The 26,201-nt window shown below is 42.7% G+C and overlaps 1 protein-coding gene across 1 annotated transcript in view; it reads left to right on the forward strand.

The window, feature by feature from the left end:
* Positions 1 to 207: 207 nt before the first annotated feature.
* LOC141049880 (extracellular calcium-sensing receptor-like) overlaps positions 208 to 26,201 on the forward strand; it is a 97,953-nt gene continuing 71,959 nt past the window's right edge. The window contains exons 1-2 of the mRNA XM_073546720.1: positions 208 to 227; positions 16,215 to 16,506. Coding sequence (XP_073402821.1) covers positions 208 to 227; positions 16,215 to 16,506 — 312 coding nt within the window. The remainder of the gene's footprint in view (positions 228 to 16,214; positions 16,507 to 26,201) is intronic.

Here is a 26,201-nt window from a genome sequence, read left to right on the forward strand (position 1 = left end):
TTTTTTTAGTCAAGATGGGGTGCAGAGTGTACATTAATTAGAAAAAAAATGAACTTTTTTGAATTCACCAAATGGCTGCAATGAAACAAAGTGTGAAAAACTTAACGGGGTCTGAATACTTTCCATACCCACTGTATCTACTTGTCTGCCCCATAAAACTCTCTACTATGCTGCTCCTACGGCAGTCACTGCACAGCCACGCCAACCATGTATCTCATGGCTATCCAGTGAGTTTCAGGTGGCTAGGTTGTAGTACTGCTAGTGTCAGAATCGGCCATTTATGGCCCCAAACTACCAAACATCCTTTTGCCATCCAGTCTCTCTGCTATGCTTTTCCTATTGTAGCTACTGCACAGCCATGCCAGTCACACATCCCCATTCTCTTTCTAAGGTTAAATTTTGAGAATTATCAGCATTTCAGGCCTTGTCTTTTGCCATAGAAGGGATCAACAGCAATCCCTACTTCTTTCCTAATGTAATGATGAGCTTAAAGGCCTACAACTCTTGTGATTCTCCCCATATAGATCCAGTGACATCATTACAAGTTCTAAGGGGATTCTACACAACCATGTCCAAATAGTACTGCTGTTTTATGTCCCTAAAATATGGGATAATTTTTTGATGACTTGGGAGAAAGCAATATAATTAATTATTCATTTTGCAATTAGGGAACCATTTGCAGTCCCCAAAAAAAGGAATATTTTTTTTCATTCCTAGTTGAGAAACAATAACTTCTTCACAATAGAAGCAGTATACCTTGTTGTCTCCCTAACTAAAGAAATAATTTTTGGACTACTTCTGCAATATTCTGGATAGTCAAATTGATTTTTTGAAATTTCTCTCACTCATTCACACATAGGAACCATAATCACTTTGTATAGGAAAAATTTTCAAAAATTCCACATTATTAGCTACCCTCTGCTATACTAAATAGACCACCAAAAGCATACCAGTGGGTGAACTGATATGCACAAAAATAAATAATAGTTATAATAATAGATACCAACAAGAAATATTCATTATCAATCAGATAGGCGGGCTACTAAAATGATAAATGGAGTTGGTTCACTACAATACCCAGAAAGGTTATCAAAATTAGGTCTATTTACTCTAGAAAAGAGAAGACTTAGGGGAGACTTAATATATATGTACAAGTATATCAGAGGGCAATACAGAGATCTCTCCAATGAACTGTTTGTACCAAGGACTGTGACAAGAACAAGGGGGCATTCTCTTCACTTGGAGGAAAGACAATTTCTGCACCAGCATAGAAGAGGGTTCTTCATGGTAAGAGCAGTGAGGCTCTGGAATTCTCCTCCTGAGGAAGTGGTGATGGCCAACTCACTGAATGAATTTAAGAAAGGAATGGATGCTATTCTTGTGAGTAACAGTATAGAAGGTTACGAATAACAGAATATTATAGGTAGATGGCTGACCCAGCTTAGGGGAACTTTTTTCCCTATGGAGAAAATTGGCTTCTACTCTGTGGGTTTTTTGCCTTCCCCAGGATCAACAATGCAGAACAGCTGCACTAAAAATAGGCTGAACTAGATGGACATAAGGTCTTCCTTCAGCCTTCAAAACTATGTTACTATGTTATTACAAAATATAGTCTAAGGCTAGCTTCACACTAGCGATTTGGGTCGCAGCGCACGGCCGCCACTAAGCCCCGCCCCCTGTCCGCCCCCTCCGGTCATCTCTGCCTAGTATCGCACATGGCTGCATGTGATCTGCACACCCTATCTTTAGCATAGGGTGCGCAGACCGTGCACTGACCATGCGCTAGTAAAATTTTGCATGCGCTGCGCCCTTTTGACGGTGCTCCAAGCGCACCAAAATACAACATGGTGCGTTCGGTGCACACCGGCACACCGTCAAAAGGGCGCAGCACACGCAAAATTCATGGTCACGCATGGTCATCGCACGGTCTGTGCACCCTATGCTAAAGATAGGGAGTGCAGATCGCATGCAGCTGTGTGCGATACTAGGTGGAGATGACCGGAGGGGGTTGGCAGGGGGCGGGGCTTATTGGCGGCCATGCACTGTGGCCCAAAACGCTAGTGTAAAGCTAGCCTAGGAGAGGTATTCACATTAGATACCATGGAAGAAAAGTTCGGCTCCAGCTGCTATTAAAATCTTCTTTAATGAAAAGCCATTAAAACATACAATAGTGAAGACTCTCCATATAACCTCACCACAACAGAGATGACAGGCTACGCGTTTCGACCAGATGGTCTTTGTCAAAGCCATGTTTAAAATTTACTTTAGATTGAACATATATATGTAGCTTAACGAATAAACATCGCATAAAAATCACATGATAACATGAGCCAATCCAATTAGACGCATGTAATCCAATCCAAAATTTGCATAAAAAAAAAAACCCACAAAAAAACAACAACAAAAAAAAAAATCCCTTTTTAAAAAAGAAAGAAATTCAACAATAGTGCAACAATAAATCATGTCTCTTATTGAGACCGTTTGGATATCTATTATTTAAATGGTATATCCAAAATGCTTCCCGAGTAAGGAGACATCAGTGTCTCCCCCACGGGATGACAGGTTTACTTTTTCTATTCCCTGAACTTTAAGAGGTGATGTATTGCGGGCGTGGCAATCAATAAAATGTTTGGAAACTGCTGAGACATTTCGTGTAAAATTATTTGTGTTACTAATATCATTTAAATGTTCCCTTATTCTTATTTTTAGCTGCCTCGAGGTGCAGCCGACATAGGATAAATCACATTGTTCACAATTAATTTTATACACTATGTTACTAGAATTGCAGTTGATATAATTTTTTATTTTAAAACATGAAGTATGATCATTATTAGTAAATTCCTGAGAAATTTGGGCATATTTGCATATTTTACAAATGTTAGCACCACATTTGTAAAAACCCTTCACCGTTAACCAGTTTTCTTTGGGCTTGTGATGTGTTAGTGAAAACATGCTGGGGGATAATATACTCCCTAAAGACGGTGCTTTTCTTGACACCACATTAATTCCTGATGATAAAATTTTAACTAATTCATTATCCTGGTGCAGAATGGGTAGAAACTTGTGAACAATATTTTTGATGGATGTGAATTGCGGGCTATACTGGAAACATATGTAGGGTTTTTTTCCCATGGATGTTGCCTTTTTTTTCCCTTCTGTGCTTGATGCCAGCAAGTCATTTCGATCTTTAGTTTGCACTATTTTTTGTGCTCTAGTTAGAGTCCAGTCGGGATAATTACGATTTGTCAATTTATTAGTAACATGTGCAAATTCCTCTTGCAAGGATTTATCTGAACTGCAAAATTATATTTTACAAGTAGTTGCATTTCTTATGTCACATAATTTCTTCATGTTCAATGGAGAATTTTTTTTGCAACTTAGAGGAGTTGCAATGGGAGCTAAATTCTCACCCTCCCTTGCAAATCTCGTAATGTCATTTTGGGAAATGGAATATATATATTCCATTGCCAATCCTTTCTCAAAGCAGTTAATCTGGTATGGAAGATATATCGATGATACCCTCATCATTTGGGGTGGAGATATTTCTGCCATACCAGATTTTATAAATTACATTAATTCTAATAACTACAATATCAAATTCACGTATAACTATAGTCCCAACAATATTTCATTTTTGGATTTGTGTTTGAGTGGCACAGATGGTGCGGTCATTCATACCAAAACGCACCATAAACCATACAGTGGGAACATGGTGCTACATGCAAGGAGCAGTCATTCAGAACATACAATCAGGTCAGTCCCTGTCGGTGAATACACCAGAATTAAGCGCAATTGTAGCTCAGATAAATCCTTGCAAGAGGAATTTGCACATGTTACTAATAAATTGACAAATCGTAATTATCCCGACTGGACTCTAACTAGAGCACAAAAAATAGTGCAAACTAAAGATCGAAATGACTTGCTGGCATCAAGCACAGAAGGGAAAAAAAAGGCAACATCCATGGGAAAAAAACCCTACATATGTTTCCAGTATAGCCCGCAATTCACATCCATCAAAAATATTGTTCACAAGTTTCTACCCATTCAGCACCAGGATAATGAATTAGTTAAAATTTTATCATCAGGAATTAATGTGGTGTCAAGAAAAGCACCGTCTTTAGGGAGTATATTATCCCCCAGCATGTTTTCACTAACACATCACAAGCCCAAAGAAAACTGGTTAACGGTGAAGGGTTTTTACAAATGTGGTGCTAACATTTGTAAAATATGCAAATATGCTCAAATTTCTCAGGAATTTACTAATAATGATCATACTTCATGTTTTAAAATAAAAAATTATATCAACTGCAATTCTAGTAACATAGTGTATAAAATTAATTGTGAACAATGTGATTTATCCTATGTCGGCTGCACCTCGAGGCAGCTAAAAATAAGAATAAGGGAACATTTAAATGATATTAGTAACACAAATAATTTTACACAAAATGTTTCAGCAGTTTCCAAACATTTTATTGATTGCCACGCCCGCAATACATCACCTCTTAAAGTTCAGGGAATAGAAAAAGTAAACCTGTCATCCCGTGGGGGAGACATCAGGCGATGTCTCCTTACTCGGGAAGCATTTTGGATATACCATTTAAATACTAGATATCCAAACGGTCTCAATAAGAGACATGATTTATTGTTGCACTATTGTTGAATTTCTTTCTTTTTTAAAAAGGGATTTTTTTTTGTTGTTGTTGTTTTTTTGTGGGTTTTTTTTTTTTTTTATGCAAATTTTGGATTGGATTACATGCGTCTAATTGGATTGGCTCATGTTATCATGTGATTTTTATGCGATGTTTATTCGTTAAGCTACATATATATGTTCAATCTAAAGTAAATTTTAGACATGGCTTTGACAAAGACCGTCTGGTCGAAACGCGTAGCCTGTCATCTCTGTTGTGGTGTGGTTATATGGAGAGTCTTCACTATTGTATGTTTTAATGGCTTTTCATTAAAGAAGATTTTAATAGCAGCTGGAGCCGAACTTTTCTTCCATGGTTTCTGACGTTGGTCCGCACGGAGCTCCGAGTTTCTGCGCTTGATCTCTGGTGAGCTGGCTATTTCTTTCTATTTTCTATTCACATTAGATACATTAAGACCCATCAGTTTTGAGACCACCTTGACGTTGGTTGATGGGCAGGCATGAAATGGTAAAATTATGTGCTAAGCATCTGTGTTTTCCTAGTATCCTGAAGCCGTATTGCTATTTGTATTTCATATATTTCACATTGACATGCTTTAGTACAATAGAGTGCAACTTTTTTTGCTTATTGGATATGGAGATTGCTGCTCCTAGTTGGCATCTGTTCACATTAGCTTGGAAGTGCCAGTCAGTCTTTTTGTCATACTAAATAGACCATCAAAAACATATCAGTGGGTAAACTGATGCACACAAAAATAAATAATAGTTCCACTAATAGATACTAACAAGAAAGATTAATCGTCAGTCAGAGATTACAATAAAGAAAATATCCAAATTGGATGCTCAAGAGGGCTGCCAATATAGTGGAACATATTGATAGACAAAGTATGCTTTTTTCAGAAGGATATCAAAAAAATAAAGCATAAAACTAATAATATGACCTTTGTTTCAAGTTACAGTCCACACTTTTCAGCTATCAAAAATATTAATAAATTAATTCCAATGCTATACCAAGATCCTAGTCTTAAAAGAAAACTTACCCATCCAGTTAGATTTGTGACTAAAACAGTGCCCACCTGAGGCTAATTTCACTAGCGTATGGAGGAGCTGCGGAGGGATGCGGACTTCCTCAGTGAAGCTCTGCCCACTGCGGCGCCTCCTCCGGTCAGCTCCAACTCCGTCGGCATGCGGCCTGCGTACCCTATCTTTAGCATTGGGTACACAGGCCATGCCGATGTATGTGGATGCCTTCGCATGCGTCTTTTTGATGGTGCAGCGACCGTAACAAAATGCAACACATTGTATTCGGCACAGGTCTCCTCACCGTCAAAAAGACACATGCGGAGGCATTCGCATACATCAGCACAGCCTGCGTACCCAATGCTAAAGATAGGGTACGCAGGCTGCATGCCGATGGAGGCGGAGATGACGGGATGAGGCGTGTCAGTGGGCGGAGCTTCACTGAGGAAGTCCGCATCCCTCCGCAGCTCCTCCATATGCTAGTGTGAAGCTAGCCTAAGTCAGCATTTATATCCCAGTCTGGACTTAAGTCATAGATTAGTCCCTAGAAAAACATGGCAACACACGTCAGGTTTTTATAAGTGCAGACATTCCATCTGCAAATGTTGCAGACAGGTGGAAAATACATCGAATTTAAGAAAAAATCTATACTGTACATAACTTCATCAATTGCTACTCAGTATATGTAATTTACATGATCACTTCCAGTACGAGATACCGTACGTGGGCTGCACCGGCGTCCCATTAAAAATACAGGACAGGAATAAACTTTACCAGCAAATGCTGAGCTGCCTCTAATCATTGTACCGAGAAAAATGAAGGCAATATTGCATACTGGAAACTAGACGCAAAAAAGCACAAATAGGGGCTAATCTGAGAAAACCAAATCTGCAAATGAAAGATATGCTAACCTTATAAGGTTATGTGACACACAACCATGAATACGCGTGAAAACCACTGCTGAAGATCCATGGGTCATCCGACCAGGAAAGAGAAAAGAATGAGCCAAATGTGGTTTATCTGCGCTGCTGGTGGTAGGCAATGAAGAACAATATGGTAGTATAATAAAGGATTTTTATTTCAGATTTGTGCTTTAAAAAAAAAAATTCTTGAGGAATTAGAAATGTTTATCCATTGTGTTTATTGCTATTTAAGTTTTAAAATGGCATCAAAATTCCACCCAAAAAAATAAATGTATAGTAATAATTAAAAAATAGTTAATTCCTTAAAAGCGGATTTGATCTTGTGTGGTGTTTGTCTAGCGACAGGCATTGAAAGGGTCAATATACCGCATAAAAAGGTGATTACCGCAGGAAATTGCAGAACAGAGAATCCTGGTGGATTTACTTACTCAATGCCAGAGTCATGTCAGGTGTGAACATTAGACATGCTCTCGTTTACCATTATGAACTAATATATAAGTTTACTATTACTGTTATTATCATCACATCCATCCACATCCATGTGATTCAATTTGTTTTTATGTGTTTATTATATGAGTTTTTATTTATCCTTATTTTTGTTTGGACATGTTTGATTGTGTGCACCAGCAGGATAGGACATATAACGCCATCTGCTGCCAATAGTTTTGACAATAATTAAATGCGCACAGTCTGAAATACATTTGCCATGTTTTCGTTTGGTTCTGATTTAAAGTAACATATTTTAAATTTTTTTTGATAGGCTTCAAGTTTTTAAGATTTTAAGATTTGTCACTCTGGGTGAGGGAGAAGCTAGGTGCACAACAATGGGAAGTAGGTGTGGGATCCCAAACACAAGGAAAGGGCAGAGTAGAGACTCCTATGCAGATCTGACAACACCCTGCCTGCCCTTACATTTCTAAATAGGTTCCGCACCTATTGCCGAGCATAAACCTAGTCCCTGACTGCCACTTGTGATAAGCCCTGGATACTGAGGAGACAGGCTGTGCAATAGTCAGCACCCAATACAGCTAAAGACAAAGCAGCAAGACAATTAAACAAATAAGGGAATACACTTAGCTTGAGATGACACGAGAGCTCACAACAGCAATACTCTAAGAGGCTCCAAGAAGGGACTAGTTGGCTGATATTACTTCCAACAGACAGAGGTAAATAAAGCTAACACCGGCGTCTTGCTGAAGTGACTAAAGGTATTTAAACATCCAGCAATGGTGTGTTAATCAGCAGCAGATGGTGGAGATCACCACTAAGTCCTAGTGGGGGAAGTATATCATTCCACAGCAGAATTGCAAGATCCAGAAGGCGCCTGCAGAGCCAGGAGAAGTGACCTTCTACAACCGGATCAAAAATGACTGTCACACCTGACACACCCGTGACAGTACCCCCTTTCTATGAGTGTCTTCCGGTCACTTAGTACTCGATTTCTTAGCACCCGGTTCGCAGGCGCAGTGCAACGGTGTTCCGCTGGTGGTACAGCGCCAAAGGCTGCGTGAGTGTGTGAGTGTGTGTATGTGAATGTATGTGTGAGTGTATGAGTGAGAGTGTGAGTGTGTGAGTCTGAGTGTGTGTGAGTATGAGTGTGACTGTGAATGTCAGTGTGTGAGTGTGAGGATGTGAGAGTGAGTGTGTGAGTGTTTGTGTGAGTGTACGAGTCTGAGTGTGTGTGTGTGTGTGGTGCATACGGCGTATAGAGTGTGTGCATGTGGTGCGACGGTGTTACGCTTGTGGTACCGCACAATAGGTTGGTACCAGCAGCAGTTTCCATATTGAGACACCCATCACTTGGGTGTCCCAATATGGCGGTCGGTGAACCTCCTCCGCTTGGAATTCTGGGACATGGTGACATCTGGACAGAAGAAGAAATGAAAACATTGCAAGGCAATTATATAATTATATTACCATTTGTTCTCATTTCGTCACAAAACTTGAAGTACCATGGAAATTAAAAAGGCCTAGTTTGCATGACAAATCTCAAAATCAGAGTAGTAGATACAAAGAGGAATTCAGAGTGTCACACAAACATTTTTCAGACAAATACAGTCTTTTGTTAAATATGCAATTTTCAGTACATTTAACTATCAATCAAATTTCTTGGTCAAATTTGCTTCAGCTGGAAAATTTGATTTTCAGAAGATCAGCTAATTGAGCAAGGGTGACACATCGCTTCTACACCAGGGGGCCAACCTCCGTGGATACAGTGGGGTAAGAACAGGAGAACATCTAGGGTTTTCTAGAGAATTTTATATCCACGTCTATTCTACCCCCTCTTTTTTATTTATGTCTATTGGTATACCTCTCGTAAAGCTTCAATCTGAGCAACCTAAAGACATTGCCCTTACAATTTGCACGCACATATAAAGATCTGGTATGATGGCTGGCATTGTAGTGAATATTGGTTTGTGGGTGTTTTAAATTTAGGGTTGTATAGGGACCAATAGCGTCAGTCTACGCTGTGCAGGGCCGCCACATGGATAACCTATTAGGCAGGAGTAAGAATAGGGTTCATACATACACATTTGAACACATTGATTATCCCTGTAATCAAGGTGGTATATGTATTTATTACTTGTGTTGTCTATATGATGTGGATTTTAAAAGACATTGAAATACAGGATATTTTTAAGGCTTTCTTTTCTGGGTTTGGTTTACATGCTAAAAGCTACTAAATTTATCTCCCGTATATACTCAAGTATAAGCCAACCCCAGTATAAGCCGAGGCATCTATTTTTGCCACAAAAAGCTGGGAAAACTTATTAACTTGAGTATATGCCTAGGGTGGGAAAGGCAGGAGCTACTGGTAAATTTCAAAAATAAAAATATATACCAATAAAAGTAAAATTAATTGAGACATCAATAGGATGAATGTTTTTGAATATCCATATTGAATCAGGAGCCCCATATAATGCTCCATGCAGCTCATGATGGGCCCCATAAGATGTTCCATAGAATAATATGCCCCAAATAATGCTCCATAAAGGTTGATGGCCCCATAAGATGCACCATAGAATAATCTACCCCATATAATGCTCCATAAAATTTGATGGCCCCATTAGATGCTCCATAGAATAATATGCCCCATATAATGCTCCATAAAATTTGATAGATACAAAATGTCCGGCACTCAAAAGACCAGTAGAGGGCACCGTTCTACTTCTATTTTTTCCATTACTACGCAGCTCCTGTACATCTGGACCTCTGTCTTCCTCACATACTGGATTCCCTCATATCTGCATTTTCTCTATGGGTCCTATCCTATTAACATAATCTGACTAACATAATCCGTCTGATGAAAGTCAAAGAAAAGACCGAAATGTTACATATACTTATGTGAAAAATAAATCTTTATGCAGCATCTGATCTTTTGAGTGCCGGACATTTTGTATCTATTTTGAATGAGGGAGTGGTAGCCCTTTATCCAAGCACCAACAAAACACTTGAGGAGTGACATGCATTTTATTCAAATGCCATAAAATTTGATGGCCCCATAAGATGCTCCATAGAATAATATGCTCCATATAATGCTCAATAAAGGTTGATGGCCTCATAAGATGTTCCATAGAATAATATGCCCCATATGCTGCTGCTGCGATAAAAAAAATGACATACTCACCTCTCGTTGCTGGGGGCCAGGAGTCAGTGTCCTGAGCAGGCGGGGACACTGGGGTGCTATGGGGGCTCAGGCCCCCGACACTTCCGATATTCACCTGTCCCCATTCCACTGCTGCGTGGCTCTGTGTCTCCCGGGTACTCTGACTGTGACTGTTCAGGTAGAAGGCACGCACTAAACACTTCATCGTGCCCTCTGACCTGAACGTCACAGCCAAAGAATGTGGAAGACACAGCCCGGCGGTGGGAAGTGGACAGGTGAGTATCGCATGGCTCACTCTCCCCCATCTTACTCACACTCCTGGCGCCGTCTCTGCATTTACTTCCCTGCTTCTCCGTTGTCCCGGGACCGGCAGCTCCTTCCGCTGCTGAGTGGTCACATGGTACCGCTCATTAAAGTAAAGAATATGCGCTCCACGCCTATGGGAGTGGAATCGCGTACACATTCATTATTTTAATGAGTGGTACCACGTGACCGCTGAACACAGGATGAAGCTGCAGGCCCTGGAATGGAGATACAGGGATGGAGACCGGTGATGGCGCTGAGTAGGGTGAGTATGATCTTGTAATACTATTGTAGGAACTCGAGGATTCTGATAGTGTGGGGCAGTGATCAGACAGAAGCGGGTTACTTTAGTGCAAATAGTGTATTTTTCTAACAGCAGTGACACCCAAAAACAATATGCTGATAACCTGAAAGGAGACAAGTCCTAAAGCTATATAGCCATTCAGTAAAGTTCCTAAGAAAGAGTCCTCATAAACATGTGATCCAAAGGTGAGTGTAACACTCAGGTGACGTGGCGCAGTTCACAACGTAGTGATGCAGAGAGAGTCCAATCCAGGTATGTAGCAAGCACAGGGAAGTCCAGAACAAGTCTATAGGTAAATCCCAGACGAGCAAAAGCACAGGACAGTCCAAAAGCTGATTTACAAGTTGATCCCAGGAGCGGCGTGAGCCCAGGTGAGTCCAGGAACAGGTTCACATTAAAGCATACGGTTGGTGACAGTTCCGACTGCTCTCTTGGGGAGAGTGAAGGGTTAAGAACAACACATAGTTCAGGAACTCAGTTCATACCAGATAAAGTGAACCAAGGGTTAAGTTCCAAAGATGAGTGCAGCTTTCCCTACAGAGAACAGGGAATGTCCAGAGCCACAGTAGAAGCACACTAAGAGACAAACAGCACAGCTGAAGGAAGCAGAATACTCCAGCAAGGAAGGCAGTACCTGAGCCGGGTTTTATACACATGAACAGGAAGTAGGGCACACAAGAACAGCAACCTCCATCTTGACAAAGGGCAAATTCATTCACAAGGTGATTTAGAAAACCCGGAATACTGACAGACTTCTTCAGCGGCTGCAGCTGCTCCCCCCCGCTGACTTTCTGGCATATGACTCATGTATAAGCTGAGGGGGCGGCTTATACACGATTATATACAGTACTTTGGCTTTCTTTATAACCTTTTTTATATACATTAAACTTTGCCAAATTTATAGCAAACACTTGATCTAAAAATCAGGTATACCCACTTTGTAATCTTAAAAGCACCGAAAATGAAATGTATTAATTGCATATGACACTTTTATAACAGACTAGCTGAAGAGCCCGGCGCTGCCCGGGCATAGTAACTAACTGTGGTTAGTTATAGGAAATTATAATTGTCCTCCATCCCATAGGCCCTTGCCCATATACCCATCATGCATATCCTCCATCCCATAGTCCCATGCCCATATACTATCACACATCCTCCGTCCCATAGTCCCATGCCCATATACCTATCATACATATCCTCCATCCCATAGTCCCGTGCCCATATACCCGTCATACATATCCTCCATCCCATAGTCCCGTGCCCATATACCCATCATACATATCCTCCATCCCATAGTCCCGTGCCCATATACCCATCATACATATCCTCCATCCCATAGTCCCGTGCCCATATACCCATCATACATATCCTCCATCCCATAGTCCCGTGCCCATATACCCATCATACATATCCTCCATCCCATAGTCCCGTGCCCATATACCCATCATACATATCCTCCATCCCATAGTCCCATGCCCATATACCCATCATACATATCCTCCATCCCATAGGCCCGTGCCCGTAAACCCATCATACATATCCTCCATCCCATAGTCCCGTGCCCATATACCCATCATACATATCCTCCATCCCATAGTCCCGTGCCCATATACCCATCATACATATCCTCCATCCCATAGTCCCGTGCCCATATACCCATCATACATATCCTCCATCCCATAGGCCCGTGCCCGTAAACCCATCATACATATCCTCCATCCCATAGTCCCATGCCCATATACCCATCATACATATCCTCCATCCCATAGTCCCGTGCCCATATACCCATCATACATATCCTCCATCCCATAGTCCCGTGCCCATATACCCATCATACATATCCTCCATCCCATAGGCCCGTGCCCGTAAACCCATCATACATATCCTCCATCCCATAGTCCCATGCCCATATACCCATCATACATATTCTCCATCCCATAGTCCCGTGCCCATATACCCATCATACATATCCTCCATCCCATAGGCCCGTGCCCATATACCCATCATACATATCCACCATCCCATAGGCCCGTGCCCATATACCCATCATACATATCCACCATCCCATAGTCCCATGCCCATATACCCATCATACATATCCTCCATCCCATAGTCCCGTGCCCATATACCCATCACACATCCTCCATCCCATAGTCAACCATTATGATATCATAATAAGGGACAGGGCTTGATACACACACACTTTTTCCCCATTATGTAGATAGGGGCAAAATTGTTTGGTGAATTGGAACGCGCTGGGTTAAAATTTCGCCTCACAACATAGCCTAGGATGCTCTCGGGGTCCAGACGTGTGACTGTGCCAAATTTTGTGGCTATAGCTGCGACAGTGCGGATGCCAATCCCGGACATACACACATACATTCACACACTTGAGCTTTATATATTAGATTAGTGATAACAACTATCTTCTTATAACAGGTAAACTACTGACCAACCTCTAATATGAAGATTTCAGATACTACAATCAAGGTTCTGCTCCTGCTCGATTTCATTACAGAGGCACATCATCTGGGCTCGAGTTGCACACTCTCATTGATTTCGGAACCAGAAGGCTTAATTGTCCCAGGAGATGTTATGTTAGGAACAGTTCTGCCAATGCACAAGGATAGAATCTTCCATAAAGTGACTTTCAATAAAAGACCACAATCGACTTCTTGCACATCGTAAGTGACATTCATAGTAACGTAATGTGCAGCCCCATCCAAAGACAAGTTCAGGAAAAAAATGATGATGTACTGTCTCCTATGTGCAAAACTATAACTACTATAGTACCGTTCTTTGTAAAAAAAATGAGTAGTATAACACTGCCCCTATGTACAGTATATAACTACTATAATACTGCCAATATGTACAGGAATAAAACTACTATAATACTGCCCCTATGTACAGTATATAACTACTATAATACTGCCACTATGTACAGGAATAAAACTACTATAATACTGCCCCTATGTACAAGAATATAACTACTATAATACTGCCCCTATGTACAAGAATATATCTACTATAATACTGCCCCTATGTATAAGAATATAACTACTATAATACTGCCACTATGTACAGGAATAAAACTACTATAATACTGCTCCTATGTACAAGAATATAACTACTATAATACTGCCCCTATGTACAAGAATATAACCACTGTAATACTGCCCCTATGTACAGGAATAAAACTACTATAATACTGCTCCTATGTACTAGAATATATCGACTATAATACTGCCCCTATGTACAAGACTATAACTACTATAATACTGCTCCCTATATACAACAATATAACTACTATAATTCTGCCACCATGTACAAGAATATAGCTACTATAATACTGCCCTATGTACAAGAACATAACTACTATAATACTGCCCCTATGTACAAGAATATAACTACTATAATACTGCTCCTATGTACAAATGTACAAGAATATAACTACTACAATACTGCTCCTATGTACAAGAATATAACTACTATAATACTGCCCCTATGTACAAGACTATAACTACTATAATACTGCTACTATGTACAAGAATATAACTGCTATAATACTGCTCCTATGTACAAGAATATATCTACTATAATACTGCCCAATATGTACAACAATATAACTACTATAATACTGTCCCTATGTACAAGAATATAACTACTATAATACTGCTCCTATGTACAAGAATATAACTACTATAATACTGCCTCCTATGCACAAGTATATAACTACTATAATACTGCCCCTATGTACAAGAATATAACTACTATAATGCTGCCCCCTATGTACAAGAAAATAACTGCTATAATACTGTTCCTATGTACAAGAATATAACTACTATAATACTGCCCCCTATGTACAAGAATATATGTACTATAATACTGCCCCTATGTACAAGAATATAACTACTATAATACTGCTCCTATGTACAAGAATATAACTACTATAATACTGCCCCTATGTACAAGAATATAACTACTATAATACTGCCTCCTATGTGCAAGAATATAACTACTATAATACTGCCCCTATGTACAAGAATATAACTACTATAAGACTGCCCCCTATGTACAAGAAAATATCTGCTATAATACTGCTCCTATGTACAAGAATATAACTACTATAATACTGCCCCTATGTACAAGAATATAACTACTATAATACTGCCCCTATGTGCAAGAATATAACTACTATAATACTACCCCCTATGTACAAGAATATAACTACTATAACACTGCCCCCTATGTACAAGAATATAACTACTATAATACTGCCCCTATGTACAAGAATATAACTACTATAATACTGCCCCCATGTACAAGAATATAACTACTATAATACTGCCCCATGTACAAGAATATAACTACTATAATACTGCCCCCTATGTGCAAGAATATAACTATTATAATACTGCCCCCTATGTACAAAAATATAACTACTGTAATACTGCCCCTATGTACAAGAATATAACTACTATAATACTGCCTCCTACAAGAATATAACTACTATAATACTGCCCCCTATGTGCAAGAATATAACTATTATAATACTGCCCCCTATGTACAAAAATATAACTACTGTAATACTGCCCCTATGTACAAGAATATAACTACTATAATACTGCCTCCTACAAGAATATAACTACTACAATACTGCTCCCTATGTACAAGAATATAACTACTATAATACTGCCCCCTATGTACAAGAATAGAACTACTATCATACTGCTCCTATGTACAAGACTATAACTACTATAATACTGCCCCCTATGTACAAGAATATAACTACTATAATAATGCCCCTATGTACAAGAATATAACTACTATAATACTGCTCCTATGTACAAGAATATAACTACTATAATACTGCTCCTATGTAGAAGAATATAACTACTATAATACTGCTCCTATGTTCAAGAATATAACTACTATAATACTGCCCCCTATGTACAAGAATATAACTACTATAATAATGCCCCTATGTACAAGAATATAACTACTATAATACTGCTCCTATGTAGAAGAATATAACTACTATAATACTGCTCCTATTTTCAAGAATATAACTACTATAATACTGCTCCTATGTACAAGAATATAACTACTATAATACTGCCCCTATGTACAAGAATATAACTACTATAATACTGCTCTTATGTACAAGAATATAACTACTATAATACTGCTCCTATGTTCAAGAATATAACTACTATAATACTGCCCCCTATGAACAAGAGTATAACTACTATAATACTGCTTCACATTAGAGTAATATATAAACTATAATTCTGCCTTACAGTATGAATGAGAATATACATTTTGTTATCAGAACATATCTTTTCCTTACCAGGTTTTTACTTCTCTCCTATGTTCTTATATCACTCATGTCTTCATTCTGTTTCCCAGTTTCAGTTTTGAAAATTATCAGGATTTCCAGGCTTTGTCTTTTGCTGTGGAGGAGATCAATAACAGTTCTGATATCCTTCCTAATGTAACGCTGGGCTTACAGGCCTACGACTCCTGTGATGCTCTCCATCTGGACCTAGCGGGATCATTCCAGATTCTAAGTGGATCCCACACAGCCATCCCCAACTACAGATGTCTCTCTGATGTTCCTCTTACTGCAGTGATTGGAGCTGCAGTCTCCACTCACTCCATTCTGCTGGCTCATATTCTGGGTCTCTACAGGTATCCTCAGGTATGGTGATTCGATGTAGAAAACTCTTATATTGATATTAACTCTTCATATATAAATGGAATATGAAAATTACTCCTATTTGCTTTACACATGCCAAAAATTTTCCCTGAGCTTCTACTTCCTTGACTTCCTTTATGCCAGGCAAGATTTTGCTCTTATTTGGTTTCCACTGCTTCCCTGAATATTATTTTTTCTATCTCTTTTCTTTAATTAAGTATTAAATCAGTTGAAAAATTCCAGAGCTATGGACCTTTTTAGTTTAAAGTTTCATGGTCTTTATATGGAGGCGTTACTTGCAATCTGAAAATGAAGCATAGTCTAAAGACTTGCTTTAAAGGAATGATAGAATGTTAGAGTTGGAAGGGACCTCAAGGGTCATAGTGTCCAACCCCCTGCTCAATGCAGGATTCACTAAACCATATGTAAGGATTCTGGATAGTTACATGGAGCCTGTTTTGCCCTTGCCCAAGATGGAGTCTGGTATTTCACCCTGTCCTGGAACTTCCTGTCTGCCCTGCTATTTAAGTCCATGTCGGGAAATACTCCTTGCCTGAGTATTTTGTTGCTGTTTGCTTCTGAGCTTCCTCCTGGCTTGCCTCTGGAGTTCCTGCTGCTGCTCGCTTCTCGGTGCTCTGCCTCACCACTTCCAGTTGCCTTCAGTCTTCTAAGCTTCTTCCGGATCCTGGCTTGGGTTACCTGCTGTCCTGACGTCTGAGAATGTGTTCTATTGCGGGCTGCATTATGGGACTTCTCAATCCAAAAGGTACATTTAAGGACCTACTTCCTGTTATTCTCCACCTATGTATTTCTGTACTTCCATGAAAGGTGTCATCTCCTCTATCTGCAAAGTTCTGGACTTCCTCGTGTAAGAGCCCATCGCACTCTAGTTTGCATGTCTGTCCAGCCTGTGTTTGAAGACTTCCAATGAAGGAGAACTCACCACTAGATTTGAGCGAAACGGGTTGAAAAATTTCAAAAGTCGCCGACTTTTGGCAAAGTCGGGTTTCATGAAACGAAACCCGACCCTAGGATGAGGTCGGCCACGAGGTCGGCGACTCACGCGCCAAAGTCGCGTTTCATAAGTTTGCTTTGCGCTCTTTTTCAGCCAATCAGGATCCACGGACACTGTGGGCAACGTGATGACATAAGCAGGGGTCACCACCATCTTTCAGAAGGGCATGCAAGTGATTGGCTTGCTTTGGTGGGTGTCACAGGGGGTATAAAAGGGCGTGCACGTCGACCGCCATCTTACTTCTGCCGATCTTAGCATAGGGAGAGGTGCTGCTGATTCTGTAGGGAGAGCGTTAGGCAGGGAAGAAGAAAAAAAAACTTCTTCTGCTGCTAGCGATTTTGCCTGTACAACACACCAGTCACTGTGTGTGCAGTGCAAGGGGAGGCTATATAGTGGTGTATCAGTGGTGTTGGTTGTTAGGCTGCCTTCTAAGGCTTCCTGACGGCTGCATTGCTGTTTACCCACTGCTCCGCAAACTGCTTTTTTAAAAGCAATCCCAATTTTTTTTTTGTCCTGCTGAGGTACTGAGCGTGCATTTATTCACACCATACAGCGGTGTACGCTCCTCACACAGTACCGTGTAACGGCTGTTATCACAGCCACAGTGAAGCTATCTGTGTGTCACTCTGTGAGAATAAGTCGAGGACATATTCCGTTCTTACAGACCTGCACCTTCTAGTTTTGTCTAGCTTTCAAACAGTTAAATATATTTGCTGTTTGATCCCATTCAAAACTATAGAGAGACAGCATGTGTCAGTCCGTATACTTAAAAAACACGGAGCTTGACAATTTTACGTACACCGGACAGCCGTGTACGTGCACGCTCCTCTCAGTACCGTGTAACGGCTGTTATCACGGCCACAGTGAAGCAATCTGTGTGTCACTCTGTGAGAATAAGGCTACTTTCACACATCAGGTTTTCGGCGTCAGGCGCGATCCGGCGTCGTGCCGGAATGCCGGATACGGCAAATGTTTTGTAAAACCTGATGTGCCGGATCCGGTTTTCTGCTGGATCCGTCTTGTTCTTGACAGACAAAACCGGATCCGTCTCATCCGGTTCATCCGTTTTTCTATCCGTTTTTCGACGGATTACGCCGGATCCGGTTTTTAAAATTGACCCTTGTGGCCTTCCGAACGGGATTGGCTACTGGAAAACTATATATAGCATGTTCCTACAGCCCTTCTTTGACAGGTTGTAGAGGAGAAAGTGCAGGTTGGAGAGAAGAGCAAGTTACTGGCGAAGATGGATGTTGTCATTGGAAATATTACCACTAGAAGTTCTGTGACGGTTTCAGGGACAATTTTCCACTATACTTTATGTCACCTCAAGGCAGAGTACACTGGGATGACAGAGTGTGAAAGATTTGTGCCCTAAACTTGTGTACCTTCTGGACCAACAGTATATACCTTTGCCAACCAAAGTTGGCTATCTTGTCATGGTCTTACTATTTTTAGCTTTAGGCCACAGGTGTGTACCTGGTTGTGTTTTATGCAAAGTATTTCACCTTTTAACAAAAGTTGTGTTCATTGTTAGGAAATCACCAACAATAAACACAACTTTTCAGGTGAAATACTTTGCTTCAAACACAACCAGGAACACAACTGTGGCAAAAAGCTAAAATTTACCCACAGTTATATACCTGGTTTTGAATACCTTTTTACCTTTGAAATACCCTGTATTTAACCTTTTTTTTAAACATATTTCGCCGCAGAAAGAAATGACAGACAACCAGTGTAAACAATAATTTAACTTTTATTTAAATTTTTTTTTTTTTTTGTAAAATGTTTTTAAAGTGCAAAAAACTTTTTTAATAAAGGTTTTAAACCCAATGGGCATTTTTATTAAAAAACACACATTACAAATCTGTGTAGTGTGGGGTGGAAATACTGCTGGAGGGGCTGCGGGACACTTCGACACTGGGAGTGTGGAGAGAGGACTGGGATCGTGGTGGGGAAGGAACAGTTAGAGGTGAAGGTGTGGAAAAAGCTACAGAATGGGTGGACATGTGGGAGGCAGAAGAGGTGGTGGGCGGTGGAGTGGAGGGTTGGGCAGGGACTGTAGGAGCAGATGATGTTGATGGAAAGTTGTATGGGGAAGGAGTTTGGTACAGGGAAGGAGTTTGGTACGGGGCAGGTTGCTGGAAGTGGGGAGATGTCTGGTACTGGGGAGGTTGCTGGTACTGGTGAGGTTGCTGGTATGTAATAGGAGGGGGAGGATGGAAAGAGGCTGGAGGGGGTGCAGATGTAATAGGAGGGGGAGGATGGAAAGTGGCTGGAGGGGGTGCAGATGTAATAGGAGGGGGAGGATGGAAAGTGGCTGGAGGGGGTGCAGATGTAATAGGAGGGGGAGGATGGAAAGTGGCTGGAGGGGGTGCAGGTGGAGGAACTACAGTGGTGGGAAGTGGAGGTTGGGAGGTAACCTGCTGTAGAGCACCGTGGCACGAATGCATTACATGCATCTGCTGGGTAGGAGATAGTGTTGCCATGCGCTCCACAACAGACCTGAAAAAGGTGTGGTTTGGCGAAGATCTTGCTTCTGAATGCATGGTTTGCAGAAGTGTCTTCACCTCCAGAATGCTGGAGTTGATCTGCTGAAAGCCTGCGGAGATTTGCTCTGACAAGACTTGTAGACAGTTCTGGAAAGATGCATTCAGATGCAAGAACTCTTGCGCATAACTCTTTTCCTGACCCCTCTGCCGCTGCCGCCCAGTACCCGCAGGTGTACTAGAGGTTGCAGGGGCAGAAGGGTGGGGTAAAGGGAAAGCGATCTCCTCACCAGCAGCTTCATGTAATGTAGGCGGCCACGATGCTCCTGTGCTGGTGGATGGGACAGATGGGTCGAATGTGTGGGAAGGCTGGGAAGGTGCAGATGTACCGGGGCGGTCGAAGTGTCCCTCGGTGCCGGTCTCCTCAGGGATCGCCTCAGAAGGGTCCAATCGTGCAGGCTCCCGAGTGCTGCTCACCGTGCTGTGGAATAAAGAGAAAAAAAAACAATTAAAATACTGACATGGTATGGCCCTGGCTGAAAAAAAAAAGTTACATCTAACATTTTTTTTCACATGTGGTGTGTAATATTTACCTTCTAGTGACCATTGTTTCCCGGAGGAACAACAGGGCTTGTGCGTACTTGTACTTGCTCCTGCGTCCTCCAGATCCACTCGGGGCCCGCTTCTCTTTATTGAACTCCTTCTTGAAACGATCCCTCACAGACCGCCACCGATTCACAATTCTGTTCCCTGAAACGAGAAAGGAGTGGTTAGTATACAACATCAGTGTTTCACAAACTCCAGTCCTCATGGTCCCCAGGGGTCATGTTTTCAGGATTTCCATAGTAAATAGAAATCCTGAACACATGATCCGTGGGGACCACGAGGACTGGAGTTCGGGAAACACTGGTTTACATCAAGCAACCGGTACTGTATATACTTACGCTCTTTAATCTGGGCCCAAACATCGAGGTCCTCCCAGCGGCCCACAAGGAGCGAACAGATTTCCTCCCAGAGTCGTCGGGTAACGATAAGGTCAGCGTGGCGGCGGTCAGCCATATTCCAGAGCGGCTCCCTTTCTCTGACGAGATCGATGAGGCGGTCCACATCGAGTCCTCCATCCTCACCGTCAGAGTCGGGAGCACGCTGTGAAGGCTGTTAAAGAAAAAGACAAAAATAACATAATTAGCCTCCACAAAAGAAATGAAATAAAAAGTGCAAAAAAACAAAGCAAAAATATTTATACTTACACGCTGGTGACCGCCGTGTTGCTGTCGCCGAAGACCCTGGGAGGCACTGCGAGGACCTCTTGGCCGAGCACCAGATTGGGAAGACTAGAGAAGAAAACAAAAAATGTTATGTCTTTGGATGTAGGCATTTGTTTGCTGTGTGTGGTCTGCAGAACATTGTTTTCTATGTGTTGTGTGTAGTGTGATGTTGTGTTTCTGCGTTTGATGCAAAAAACTTACCAATTGTGAGCCCACTCCAGGTGTCTGTCCACCCCTTCCTTCTTCTTCTGGGAGCTCCTCTTTATCTTGTGATTCCTGTTTTGAAATAAAAGGCAATGAATAGACATATATTACAGAGATGATGGATTTTGGAAATAAAAACTTACCGTCAAACGCTGACGATGCGAGGGAGGGCTCCCAGAAGAAGATGTGCTGTCCTGTTGATGGCCAGACTCCATGGCTGTGGGTATTGCTGCTGCTGTTGCTGCTGCCAGTGATGCCATTTCTGCTGCTGCTGCTGCATCTCTTGGGCGGCTGTTGAATAAAGAGAAACAAAGGGCCAATGAATATCTTGATATTCCATGGCCCTAGTTTGGAGGAATGGGGGATTTGATAATTACCGTCTCTCATCTGCTGCTGGACTCCCCTCCTCAGCATGTTCCATTTGCTGCTCCATTTGGGGTGGTGGTGGTGCTGATGGTGCTGCAGTGGTCTCCTGCCTTCTCCTGCTGCGCTTGGTTGCTTTCTTGGGTGGCATGTTGGGTGTGGCTGTGGGTCCCACTGTCTTGCTTTTATATATGTCTTGTGGGCAGAGCTACTGAGCATGCTCAGACCAAAAAAAACGGATCCGGCCACCGGATCCGGCTTTCGCCGGATCAGGCGCATTGCGGCGCTCATAGGCTTTCATTGTGTGAAAAAGCCGGACGCGCCGGATCCGGCGTGTCCGGCTTTTTCGCCGGAGACAAAAAACGTTAAAGTAGCCGTTTTTTCCAGACGCCGGATCGCGACACATTGCCGGATCCGGCGAAAACTGGATGAAGCGCATGGCCATCCGGCGCGATCCGGCGCAAATGCAAGTCAATGGGTGGGAAACCGGATCCGGCATTGCATTTCGCCAGATCCGGTTTCTGTCAAAAGCGCCGGATCGCGCCTGACGGCGAAAACCTGATGTGTGAAAGAGGCCTAAGTCGAGGACATGTTCCGTTCTTACAGACCTGCACCTTCTAGTTTTGTCTAGCTTTCAAACAGTTAAATATATTTGCTGTTTGATCCCATTCAAAACTATAGAGAGACAGCATGTGTCAGTCCGTATACTTAAAAAACACGGAGCTTGACAATTTTACGTACACCGGACAGCCGTGTACGTGCACGCTCCTCTCAGTACCGTGTAACGGCTGTTATCACGGCCACAGTGAAGCTATCTGTGTGTCACTGTGGAAGGGTAAGTCGAGGACATGTTCCGTTCTTACAGACCTACACTCTAGGGAGATTCCTATTCTGCCCAATTCTATATACACCTTGTAGTTTGTGATACACTAGCCAATTTCTGCCTGTGACATAGCGCTGTGATATTCAGTGGGCCTCACACAATCCATAAGTGTCCAGTGTCCACAAGTGTGTGCAGAAATTCAAAATCTCCGTGTTCCTGTAGTCACTTTTTTCACACCTGTGCCATCGAGCCTGTGACATAGCGCTCTGATATTCAGTGGGCCTCACACAATCCATAAGTGTCCAGTGTCCACTAGTGTGTGCAGAAATTCAAAATCTCCCTTAGCCTGTAGTCACTTTTTTCACACCTGTGCCATCGAGCCTGTCACATAGCGCTCTGATATTCAGTGGGCCTCACACAATCCATAAGTGTCCAGTGTCCACAAGTGTGTGCAGAAATTCAAAATCTCCGTGATCCTGTAGTCACTTTTTTCACACCTGTGCCATCGAGCCTGTGACATAGCGCTGTGATATTCAGTGGGCCTCACACAATCCATAAGTGTTCAGTGTCCACAAGTGTGTGCAGAAATTCAAAATCTCCGTGTTCCTGTAGTCACTTTTTTCACACCTGTGCCATCGAGCCTGTGACATAGCGCTCTGATATTCAGTGGGCCTCACACAATCCATAAGTGTCCAGTGTCCACTAGTGTGTGCAGAAATTCAAAATCTCCCTTAGCCTGTAGTCACTTTTTTCACACCTGTGCCATCGAGCCTGTCACATAGCGCTCTGATATTCAGTGGGCCTCACACAATCCATAAGTGTCCAGTGTCCACAAGTGTGTGCAGAAATTCAAAATCTCCCCTGTCCTATAGACACCTTGTACCTTGTTTTACATTACTATATAGTTTGTTGGATTTTGTCTACATTTCTACCAAAAATGAGGAAGGCTGGTGGAAGAGGCCGTGGAATTGGGCGGAGGTTGGCAGCTGGTAATGATGGTGTTGGTGGTGGATCTGATGGTAGTGGCAAAAGCAAAATAGGACCGAATGCAGGAGGTGTTGAGCCTGCGTCATCGTCTGGCTCCACAAGGCCTCGAAGGCTTACTTTTCTAGGAGTTGGCAAACCGCTTTTAAAGCCAGAGGTGCAGGAAAAAGTTTTGGCTTACATTGCTGACTCAGCCTCCAGCTCTATCGCCTCCTCTTCTTCAGTTGTAAAAAGTAAAAGCACTGAGTCGTCATTGGAGGCTCATGTTCATGAACCACACCTTTCCTTGTGTCCTTCACCCCAACCAAGATTGAAGGATGACGCAGGCCATACTACTGATTACTCCATGGAGCTGTTTTCACATACCATGCCTGGATTATCAAGTGAAATGGTGAATTACCCAGGCCAAGATGAATCTGACATGGAGTGCACTGATGCACAGCCACTGATAGATGATTCTGCTGGTACATTCACTCAGAGCTCTACATTGTCCTCGCAGTGTACAGAGCCAGATTCTGACCCTGATGAGACTCAGGTGCCCGTTCCCGCACACTATACCGCCATACACGGTGACACAGAGGAAGGTGCACATGACATTGAAGAGGAGGTGACGGATGACCCAGTTGTTGACCCAGATTGGCATCCATTGGGGGAAGAGGGTGCTGCTTCCAATAGCTCAGATGAGGAGCATCCACAGCAGACATCGACATCGCAACAGCTGTTTTCTGGCAGGCACGGAGCACTTCAAAGACAGGTTCCGAAAATCAAAAGAGTTGCTGGACAGCTTGTCCAGAGGGTCAAAATATCACAGCGTGCTAGGCCGCAAAATGTCTGCCAAAGTAGGAAGAGTGCAGTGTGGCACTTTTTTGAACAAAATCCTCATGATCAGGCCAAGGTTATCTGTAGAAGTGCGCAAAGACCTTTAGCCGAGGGAAAAATCTGAAAAATTTGAATATCAGTTGCATGCTTAGACATTTAACCACCATGCACTTGCAAGCGTGGACACAAGACCAAACCTCAAGTACCACATGTGCAACTGATCACAAAGAAGGTAGTCAGCAATGCTACATTGTTTCCCCCACTGTCAGCCCACCGGTCAGCACAGCAGCAAATGTTGAGGTGTCGTTGCAAGGCCACAGCAGTCAGGGAATCCCACTGTTATATCAACGAAATACTGAATCTAGGCCATCAGAAAGAACACCAAGTCCATCACCATCATCAACCCTCTCTCAGTCCGCCCTGTCCACCGCTACTTCCATCATATGCAGCTCTAAAGTCCAGCTCACCCTCCCAGACGCTATGAGTAGGTCAAGAAAGTACTCAGTCTCTCATCCGCGTACACTGGGTTTGAACGCCCACATTGCCAAACTAATCTCGTTTGAGATGATGCCCTATCGGTTGGTGGAAAGCGCAGCTTTCCGCGAACTCATGGCCTATGCAGTACCACGCTATGACCTACCCAGTCGCCATTTCTTCTCTCGCAAAGCCATCCCAGCCCTCCACCATCATGTGAAAGACCGCATTGTCTATGCACTCAAGCAGTCAGTGAGTGGAAAGGTGCACCTCACAACTGATGCATGGTCCAGTCGGCATGGCCAGGGCCGTTACGTGTCCATCACTGCGCACTGGGTTAATGTGGTGGATGCAGGGTCCACAGGGGACAGCGGTGGTGGGAGAGTGCTGCCTAGCCCATGGTATAGGAAACAGTTGGCTGTAGGCGTTCGACCCTCCTCCTCCTCCTCCTCCAGAAGCGAAAGCTCGTCCACAGAGCGCAGTCGTACAAGCACTCCATCTGCAGCTGCCACTGTTGCACACGAGGTGTCCCCCTATCGAGCAGCTAGTGGAAAGCGTCAGCAGGCTGTGTTGCAGATGATGTGTTTGGGCGACAGACACACCGCCGAGGTGCTGGCCGAGTACTTTCAGCGACAAACTGAGTCATGGCTGGGCAGTGTACATCTTGAGGCAGGCAAGGTTGTTAGTGATAACGGCCGTAATTTTGTGGCAGACATAGCCCTTTCAAAACTCAGCCACATACCTTGCTTGGCTCACACCTTGAACCTGGTGGTGCAGTGCTTCCTCAAAAATTATCCGGAGTTAATAGCCCTGCTCCAGAAGGTGCGAAGACTGTGCGCGCACATCCGCCGGTCGCCTGTACACTCCATTCGTATGCAGAAGCTGCAGCGATTGCTCCACCTTCCCAACCACCGCCTCATTATCGACATTGCAACAAGGTGGAACTCCACCCTGCACATGGTTGAGCGGCTGTGCGAGCAGAGGCAGGCCATAATGCATTTGTGTGAGGATACACGGCCAGGCACTTTGAGTGCAGACATGGAGTTGACAGGTGTGCAGTGGTCGAAGCTGAAAGACCTCTGTAAAGTCCTTCAGTGTTTTGAGGAATGCACACGGCTGGTAAGCGCAGACGACGCCATCCTAAGCATGAGCATCCCACTTATGCGTCTGCTCATGCAAACTTTGATGCACCTTAAGGAGCAGGCATCTGCAGCCAATGTTGACGAGGAGGGAATCCTTGATGACATTCACCCATTGTCTGC

This window comes from Dendrobates tinctorius, unplaced genomic scaffold (assembly GCF_039654945.1).
Source record: "Dendrobates tinctorius isolate UK_male_01 unplaced genomic scaffold, ASM3965494v1 ptg000151l, whole genome shotgun sequence".
Taxonomy (NCBI): domain Eukaryota; kingdom Metazoa; phylum Chordata; class Amphibia; order Anura; family Dendrobatidae; genus Dendrobates; species Dendrobates tinctorius.